The sequence below is a fragment of the Anguilla anguilla genome, chromosome 3, assembly GCF_013347855.1.
Source record: "Anguilla anguilla isolate fAngAng1 chromosome 3, fAngAng1.pri, whole genome shotgun sequence".
Classification (NCBI taxonomy): Eukaryota; Metazoa; Chordata; class Actinopteri; order Anguilliformes; family Anguillidae; genus Anguilla; species Anguilla anguilla.
Genome location: NC_049203.1, coordinates 4,262,568 through 4,272,567, shown reverse-complemented (window position 1 = coordinate 4,272,567; position 10,000 = coordinate 4,262,568). Strand labels below are relative to the sequence as shown.

The following is a 10,000-nucleotide window of genomic DNA, read 5'->3' as shown; positions in this document are numbered from 1 at the left end:
AACATACACACACACACACACACACATATAAACACACACACACGCACACATATAAACATACACACACCCAAATGCACCCTCTCTCTCTCTTATACAAACACGCACACACACACACACACACACACACACAAATGCACACACTCTCCTTTGCTCTCTCTCTCACACACACACACACACTCCTCTGTGTTCCATTTGGGCCTCGCCATCTGCCAGGGGGGTCATTTTCATGGCTGTTTACCCCCCCTCCCCCCCCTGCCCCCCCCACCCCACCCCACCCCCGCTGAGGAGTCGTCTGCCCCCGCGCCCCGCCGCGGCAGAAACGCCGGATCAGGGCCCTAATGAAGCCGAGGCTGCTGCTAATTTGGTGTAATTGGGGAGAAATGAAGATAAATGAGGATGAGGTAAGCAAGGCAGTACAGCTGTACCCCCCCCCCTCCCCCCCCAATCACCCCCCACCACCATCCCCTCCCCCCCACACACACCCCCCTGTCAGCAAGGTACAGGCTAATTCACAATTTACACCAATAACACACACGTCTGCAGAGCCAGGCCCGTTTCCACCAGGCACGGCCTTCTGTTGAAACGTTACACTTTATTTATTTATACGTTTGTGCGTTTACTGGTTTTTTTATTTTATTCATTTTGTCTGAAGGATTTTTCCACGGCAAATATTGAAAAGTGTAAAAAATAATAACAAAATAATAACAAAAATATATTTAATTTGAGGGCAAATTCTGAAAAGGTATCACACACTGCTTCACATTGTCACTTACAAAAATCTAATATATTTAAAAACGTATTCAAAAACGTATTTGTCATTATATTGCAATACTGCATAATATAACTGAAAACTTTCTGTTTCTTTCTGAAACATTCTGCTTAATCAACTAAAATGTATTACACTATTTACAATAAATGCTGTGAAATATAATATATTATCCATATATCCACAATATATTGCCATATATTTTACTCCTGTAAGGGTGCATCTTTTCCCCTCAGACACTGCTCAGGGTCTCTGTAAAACTGCAGAACCGAAAGTGCCGACGCAAGTCCTCCTTTATCCATCGCGAGCCCACACGCACCAAAACCGAGCGCGTCCTCCGTCCCTGCTACACGACACGGGGCTTTTTTTTTAGGGAACCAATGGGAAAAGCCGAGGCTCTAGAGAGGGGCTCCGGGGACAGCAGGGACCGAGCGCAGGCAGCGCCCCGGCAGCTGAGCCGCAGAGCGGCGCGTTCGCGCGGGATTAAGCGAGGCTAAGTCCCGCGCGCGGGAGGAAGCGCAAAGAGCCGTACTGCGTAGCATTAGCAACCAAGACGGCTCCTTAAGGCTAACATCTGCTCCTCCACCCCCTCGGCTCACAGTGGGTTAGTGCATGATTGAGTGAGTGTGCGTGTGTGAGTGCCTGTTATGTGTGTGTGTATGCGTGTGTGAGTGTGTGTGTGCCAATGCGTGTGTGAGTGTGTGTGTGAGTGCCTGTATGTGTGTGTGTGTGTGCGTACGCGTGTGTGAGTGTGTGTGTGCCAATGCGTGTGTGAGTGTGTGTGTGAGTGCCTGTATGTGTGTGTGTGTGTGCGTACGCGTGCACGAGCATATGTGTGTGTGTGTGTGTGTGAGTGTGTGTGTGTGCGTACGTGTGCACGGGCATGTGTGTGTGTGTGTGTGTGTGTGTCTGAGTGTGTGAGTGTGCATATGTGTGTGTGTGTGTGTGTGAGTGAGTGCCTGTGCGTGTGTGTGAGTGTGTGCATGTGTGTGTGTGTGTGTGTGCGTGTGTGCATGTCCCTCCACTCAACACCCCTCAGCACCCTCATCCCCAGATTGACGGCTACACACAGACTCCGCCCCTTGGCCCCGCCCCTCCCCACAGCTGGGGCGCACTCAGGGGCAGCCATTCGTCAGCTTCTGTCTCCGTGGCGACAGGGACACCTGGACGTGCCTGCGCACACTGCGCACACAGCCAGCTGCAGGCACACACACATGCAGAGCGCGCATCACACAGACCGTATGCGCAGAGACACAGGAGAGGGGCAGGGGGGAAAAAAAAAAACCTATTCCTGTTAGAAGATTTTACTCACGGCTAGAACTGAATTTTTAATTAATTAATTGCATTTATATAGCACTTTTCCGAACTTCCGAACACTCAAAGTGCTTCACAGTGATGAGTGGGAACTCACCTCACCCACCACCAATGTGTAGCACCCACCTGGGCGATGCACGGCGGCCATTTTGCACCAGAAAGCTCACCGCACATTAGCGAAGGTGGAGAGGGAGAGAACATTTTTTTAGCCAATTAAACCGGGGGATGGGATGAATACACGGAAAACACACGGGAAAAGTAAGAGCGGTTGTACTTGTTTTTTTTTTATTGCTGACTGATTCGGGGGGGGGGGGGGGGGGGTGGCGGTCCAAACGAGCCGCCCGCCTGCTGCAAGACGACGATACGGACTGAGCCCCCCCGACGCTGGCACGCGCTCAGACAGACCCGCTGTAATCTCCCGCAAGGTGGCGGGTTCAGATGAGCAGATGCCGTTTTCCCAAAAACCGCTCGATTGCGCTCGGAAAAAAGCAAAGCCGCGCGCGTGCGTCTTTCCGGGATGAGAAGGAAAACCAGAAGCACCGAGAAACGCAGAACTGAACCGAAATAAAAGGTCCAATTAATTGAACGAAAAATAAAATGATTAACTAAAAAAAAAACCTGACCCCCACCAACACAGAATATCCAGAGAGTTCCATGGGTCCTACGTATAAAAAGTGCTCTAAATTCTACATGGTGAAACCGAAAAGTTTAAAAATACCTTTTTAAAAGAGCAGAGAATCTGCACATTAGCCTCATGTGAACTGTTTGATTACAAATCTAAAATTTATAGCACTAAGTAAAAATCATCGGTAGAACGCTAGTTCACTAGCTGCTGTCACTGGTTCACTAGTTGCTGTCACTTCTCTAGCCTGTCCAGTTGGGGCAGACAGACACCAGGACCCCACCTGACGGTTTTTTTTTTTTGGGGGGGGGGGGTGTTTTAATCATTAATCTCATTGCGGATATTAACACTTTAGCCTTTAAGTTCCCTTGTCATGCCAATAAAGCATATTTGAATTTGAATTTGAGTTTGAATTTAGCAGTGAGAGAGAGAGAGAGAAGGAAACAGAGAGAGAGAGAGGGGAGAGAGAGAGAGAGGGCAGGAAAGACACAGAAAAAGTGCAAGTGAGAGAATGAAGACGAGGCAGAAAAAAGAGAGAGAGAGTAAGATGGATGGAGAGTAAAGTACTGAGGGCACGGCGGTTAAAGACTGACACTGTGTCAGTGGTGGATTCAGCACAGTGCCTACAGGCCTCCCTCCCTCTCTCTCCCTCCCTCCTTCCCTCTCTCTCTCTCTTACCCTCCCTTCCTCCCTCCCTTTCCCTCCCTCCCTCCTTCCCTTTCTCTCTTTCTTACCCTCCCTTTCTCTCTCCCTCTCCCCCTTCCTCCCTCCCTCTCTCTCCCTCCCTCCTTCCCTCTCTCTTACCCTCCCTTTCTCTCTCCCTCTCCCCCTTCCTCCCTCCCTCTCTCTCCCTCCCTCCTTCCCTCTCTCTATCTTACCTTCCCTTTCTCTTTCCCTCTCTCTCGCTCTCCCTCCCTCTCTATCTCTCCCTCCTTCCTGCTCTCCTCTCTCCCTCCCTCCCTCCCTCCTTCCCTCTCTCTCTTACCCTCCCTTTCTCTCTCCCTCTCTCTCTCTCACCCTCCCTCCCTCTCCCTCTCTCCCTTCTTTGCGCTGACTGGGCAGTCGCTGGCTCAGATGGTATTCCCTAAGCTCTCTAAATAATGCAGAGGAGCCGCTCCTTCCACCTGTCAGCGGAGGAGAAAGGTACGCATCAGTCCTGCTGCACCGATGCCGTCTGAGATACTGATTCTCCCTGACAGGTCTCCATTAGACCAATGAGCTCGCTCCCCCCCAAGCCCGCCCCCCCACCCCCACCCCCACCCCCACCCCCAAACCACCTCTCCCCCTTCCTTCCGTTCATAGAACACATCCCTTTTTCATCACATTAACAGGTTTTAAAAAGTGTGTTTTTTTTATATTTAAAGACACCACAGGGCGCTGTACAGTTTACTGGAAAACGCTTCCTGTCGGAACTGGCGTGAACGATGAACGCACTTTCATTCTGTTTCTTAATAAAGTTGGAACTTGTCTTTCTTTTACAGGCTTTGTTATAGGACCAAACAGCATTTGGACAACATCAAAGGAAAAATAAAAATAAAAAAAAGATACGAGCCAAAGAGCTTGGGCCCAGTTGAGAGGGAATAATTCGTTTTTGGGTCACTCCTTTAATGGGTATCCAAAACCCATGAGCGGGACACGTGTGAAGTTCTTCAGCGTGTGTGTGTGTGTGGTGGGGAGGGCGGGGGAGCAAGGTGTGTTTGATGGTGTTTTTGGAAGAACGGGAAACACGGAGATTAAATCGAGCTTCTCGCTCTCCCCCTCGTCTCTCTCTCCGCTGACTGTTCTCCGCCGATAGCGGTGGGTTCCCGTCCCATCTGAGCAGGGGGGGGAGGAGGGGGAACCTGCGGATCTGACGGGGGCTTTGATGTGCAACCAAAGCAGCGCCGGTATCAGAGAGGGAAGAGAACAAAAAAAAAAACAAAAAAAAAAACAAGAGGCTCGGAGAGAGAAAGCGCGGGATGAACAGGGGACAGAAAGAGTGGGAGAGAAGAAGGTAAGGAAGAGAGGAAGAAAGGGAAGGTGAACAGAGATGAAGGGGGGTGAGAGAGAGAGAGAGAGAGAAAAGGAGAGAGGAGGGAGAATGTGAATGAAAGAGAAGGGAAGAGAGAAAGAGAGACAGCGAAAGAGGGAGACAGAGAGAGAGAGAGAGAGAGAGTTGTAAGTGCAGCTGGGGTTTTTACAGCTGTTGTCTGAAAATCAATGACAGGGCTGGAGAAAGATTAAAAGAGAAAGCAAGGAGAGGAGGATGAGAGAGATGCGGGGAAAAGAGAGCCCCACCCCTCCCCAAAAGAAAGAAAAAATAAACAGGAAAAGTTATTCTTTGAGGGACGGTGTGGATTTTGGCTGATGTTTCGTCGTCTGTACTCACAACATTATCTGGGTCTGTAATGTAAAACCAGTCTGATGTGGAAGGTTACACAGTCACAGGAAACACAAGAATAAGGGTCTCCTTTACAATCACGAAAAGCGCGTAAATTAGCTGCCTGCGCGGATAAAAACTCATTCAGGAAATCAGACACTATTTGCCTTCCTGTTATGACTAAAATGGGAGTGACTTCATTTCTTTACCTCTATTCGAATGGACCCACTGCACGCTTAGATCACACGCTAATTCCGTGTTTCGTCCGCTCGATAATCAACCGAAAAGCAAACCATTACAACGCCGTCGCTCTCGTTATAATCTTCCTCATTATCGCTCTCAGAATGGCTATCATTAGCATCGTTACAGTCCCTTCGTCCAGCTCTGGGGCTCAGCAAATAGCCAGAGGCAGTGCATTAGTGTCAGTAATAATGTGTGAATCCCAGCCAGCTAATACCAATCTCTCTCTCTCTCTCTCTCTCTCTCTCTCATGGTCTCTCTCTCTCTCATGCTCATTCTCTCTCTCTCTCTCAATTCAATTCAAGTTGCGTTATTGGCATGAAATACAAATACCAATTATTGCCAAAGCATACATATAAAAAATATGTATAATAATAATTATATTTAAAATAATAATGATAAATGTAATATATAAGACTCTCTCTTTCTATATCTCTCTCTCTCTAAAAACCCGCTCTCTCTTTTTTCCGTTCACCAGTGTTCGAATGGACAACGGACACGTCAGAGAATTTCCGTTTCTACGCACAACGTTATTCAGCGTAGAGGCGCAGAGTAAAATGAACTCCGATAATTTAAACCATGTTAAACGGACCGTGTGTGCAAACAGACACGTGCAAGCGTTCAGGGATGCCGAAAAAACTTTAAATTTTCCCTCATATTTTTGTGTAATGTTTTAGTATGTATGTTTCAGTTACCAGCACAGAGGCAGTAATGACTCCGGGGGGTAAAGGCAAGCTGTCTCGCACAGAACCGTGACACAGGCTACGCGATACGCTCAGCATAAATTAATAAGGGCCTTCATAAAACATAACACTTTTACGGGGCTGGCTTTAACGCGCAGTAAATCACTCAACGAGCAAACGGCGAGTTTAACGCTAACTGTCAGCCCGACACGCTGTGATTTCTCATCTGTGAATGACACGTGTTGTGGCCCCTCCTCACCTCCGCAGTAAACCGCCACAGTGGTTTATTAATGCTTTATAAAGCAGTAATGTGATTTATTAATGCTTTATAAAGCAGTAATGTGATTTATTAATGCTTTATAAATCAGTAATGCGATTTATTAATGCTTTATAAAGTAGTAATGTCACGCTAATGAAGGTGTGAGTCTTACTACACAAGTTCGCTAGCAAAATTACTTTGAATAAATTGGCTGACTGTCGCTTACAATTTAGCAAAATCGCATTTTCTTTGTTCTGCTTTTCTCTATTTCACAGTTTCTTTTAGCTCATGCCATGCAGGGTGGGTCAGGGTGGGGCAGAGTGGGGTGGGGTGGGGCGAAGCGGCAAGTTTTTCACTACCATCAAAAGTGTACGGGATGGGCTGGTATCATGGCAACGCCCCCCCCCCCCCCCCTTTGGCTGACTGTTCACACCCCCCCGACCGGCCCAAACCGGACCAAAACAGAGAGGGAACGGCCTTCATGTATCAAACACAGTAAAATGTCCGCCGTTAACTCCACTGCACTGTGAGTTCATGCGAGCCCGTTCCAGCCGCAGCGGACTGACACAAGCTCTGCGGGAGACAGGGGGTCGTACCCGCGTTCGAGTTCAGCTCCTCGTTCTCCGACTCGGTGCCGTTCTGGTAGCCGCCCCCCTGCAGGCTGCTCATGGCCATCAGCTTCCTCTTCTGCAGCTTCATCGCCTCCGCCATCGCCGTGAGACCTGCAGGGTAACAGCGCGCGGGTGAGTCACAGGTGAGTACTGCACAGCGCGCAGGTGAGTCACAGGTGAGTACTGCACAGCACACAGGTGAGTCACAGGTGAGTACTGTACAGCACACAGGTGAGTCACAGGTGAGTACTGTACAGCACACAGGTGAGTCACAGGTGAGTACTGTACATCACACAGGTGAGTCACAGGTGAGTACTGTACAGCACACAGGTGAGTCACAGGTGAGTACTGTACATCACACAGGTGAGTCACAGGTGAGTACTGTACAGCACACAGGTGAGTCACAGGTGAGTACTGTACAGCACACAGGTGAGTCACAGGTGAGTACTGTACATCACACAGGTGAGTCACAGGTGAGTACTGTACAGCACACAGGTGAGTCACAGGTGAGTACTGTACATCACACAGGTGAGTCACAGGTGAGTACTGTACAGCACACAGGTGAGTCACAGGTGAGTACTGTACAGCACATAGATGAGTCACAGGTAAGTGTAGTAACCAGCACATGTGAGTTTCGTATCCTAATCTACTTCAGTAAATGCCCAGATGTGTAAATGAATGTTATGCAGAAATGCACGCTGTTACGTTTGTATAGAAATTCAAGCTGCAGAGGAGTCGCCTAATCGTGCCTAAAAGTGCCTAAATGAAAATGCAATGCTACATATCTGGAGTCAAACAGTAGAACAGAGACGCTCTCTCCGTGTCTGCTGCCCAAATCCCCAAACACAGCGAGGTAGCAGCACGTGTAAACGCTGATAATTAGAAAATAATAAAAGTGCCGGATAGAGACGGAATGAATAACTTAATTTAAGGAGCAGAGAGAGTGTGCAATCTTCCTTCTTAATGTTTGTTCCCAATTGATCTGTACCTTGATCTGTTAAAAGAAGGGAGTGTACAGTACATCTTCTCACGGATAGAGAGACAGAGAAAGAGAGAGAGGGGGGAAAGAGAAAAGGAGAGCAGGGGAAAAAAGAAGGGGTGGAAGAAAGAAAAGAGCGGCTTGGTTTCCAGGGCATCGCGGGTGCTCAGAGGAAAGGGACGCGATGTCTCCGTGATCGCCGCGTCCGTGCAGAACCGCGCCGGTGACTAACGCGTTTTATTACGAGTTCATTTCCATCGTTTAATCCCGGCGGACTGAGAAGGGCACGGCTGCAGGGCCGCTACCGGGGGAACGAGCCTCTGAGTAAACGCCGGACGGACGGACGGACGGACGGACCGTCCCGAACAGCGACCCGCAGCTGCAGTCTAGGGTTCCGAAACCCTCTCGAGGGAACAGAGACCCGTGGTAAAACTCTACCAGAGTTCCAGAGTGGGACCAGGTGTTATCTGTTCAGAGTTAACACTAAATAACACTGTTAAGAGTTGAATTAACACTGGTGATTTTGCCGTGTGGTGCCTGTGTTCTGGGAGTGACAGGGATGAAGATCGGTGTGTGTTGGGTTAGGGTTAGGATTAGGGTTAGGGTTAGGGTAAGCATTAGGATTAGGATTGGAATTAGGGTTAGGATTAGGGTTAGGGTTAGGGTTAGCATTAGGGTCAGGGTTAGGGTTAGGGTTAGGGTTAGGATTAGGGTCAGGGTTAGGATTAGGGTTAGGATTGGATTAGGATTAGGATTAGGGTTAGGGTTAGGGTTAGGATTGGATTAGGATTAGGGTTAGGATTAGGATTAGGGTTAGGGTTAGGGTTAGGGTTAGGATTAGGATTAGGGTTAGGGTTAGGGTTAGGATTAGGGTTAGGGTTAGGGTTAGGGTTAGTCTGTGGGCGGTGTTGAGCCAGTGATGTCTCTCAATCAGGGCGACTGCATCGGTCACCATCTCAGACAACTGACTGGAGGGGAGATGGAGAGGGAGAGAGGGGGAGAGAAGGAGGTGGAGGAGGAGGAGGAGGAGGGTGAATGAGAGATCTCCTGCTTCCTCAGCTACCAGACTGGAAAATTACTGGTTCAAGGTGCCGGAGAGATGAGAGTGAGAGAGAGAGAGAGACATAAAAACACAAAGAGGTAGAGAAAGGGGTGGGGAGCTAAGAAGAGACAGAACCAAAGAGGAAGAGAAAAAAAGAATAAAAGAATGACATAAAAACAAAAAAATGAGAACAGCAAAAGTGTGCTTATGCGTGAGTGTGGGCGTGTGGGTGTGGGTGTATGTATGTGTGTGTGTGTGTGTGTGTGTGTGTGTGTGTGTGTGCGCGCGTGCGTGTGTGTCTAGTTTCTTGAACTGAAGGTGCTCTTTTCATGAGGGGGGCAAAGATAAAGGAAAAAAACAAGAGTAATTGCTCTTTGACTGAGGTGGTGACCCATTGAAACGAGAGCCAGCCACATGAAAGAGAAGCCTTTTTAACGAGACCGGACAAACAGATCACTTACTGTTTGCCTTTCTTCTTCAGATGTGGAGAATGCCCTTCTCCCTCTCTCCCCCCTCCCCACCCCCCACCCGCCAACTTCTGAGGGACAGGCTTCTGACTTAACGCTCCCTCTCTCCTCTCAGAAACAGGCAGCACCGCGCAGCCGAGCATGTCCTGAGTGAAGTGGCCATTTCCTCTCTTTCTCCGTCTCCTATTCGCTTTGACCCAGCCTGCGCTCTCAGCGGCCTTCTCTTCCTCTCCCCCCGCCCCCCCTGCCGCGCCCTCCCACCCCCCCCCCGCACCCCACCTGTCCGCTGCTCAATCACACTCAGCCGCTAGTTATCGCACACTCACGTTCGCCAACAAGCTCCGATTCAATTTTACATTCCCAGAAGTCAAAAGAAAGAAATTCAGCAAAAAAAAAAAAAAAAAAAAGATGATTATGGGTAGAGGGAAAAAAGTTACCTGTGCACCCCCCCCCCCCCCCACCCTCGGGGATCAGGTTATTCAGTCAAATTTAAGGGGTCACCTGAGCGATTCTCAGGTCTCCCCCAGAGGAGAGCCAGAGTCACTGCGGGGGAAATCGAGCAGCCCACACAGACTTCTCCTTTTCATTTCTAAACCCAATAAGGCCTGCTCTCCTATTCCACACTGCCAAGCAAACCCAGGTTGGAGAAAGTATAAAA

General features: G+C 49.0%; 1 protein-coding gene across 1 annotated transcript in view; it reads right to left on the bottom strand.

Annotated features, from left to right (window-relative positions):
- The window catches only part of LOC118224308 (dachshund homolog 2-like), a 97,042-nt gene that overhangs the window by 19,545 nt on the left and 67,497 nt on the right, over positions 1-10,000 (bottom strand). Inside the window, exon 3 of the mRNA XM_035411723.1 lies at positions 6,840-6,965. Coding sequence (XP_035267614.1) covers positions 6,840-6,965 — 126 coding nt within the window. The remainder of the gene's footprint in view (positions 1-6,839; positions 6,966-10,000) is intronic.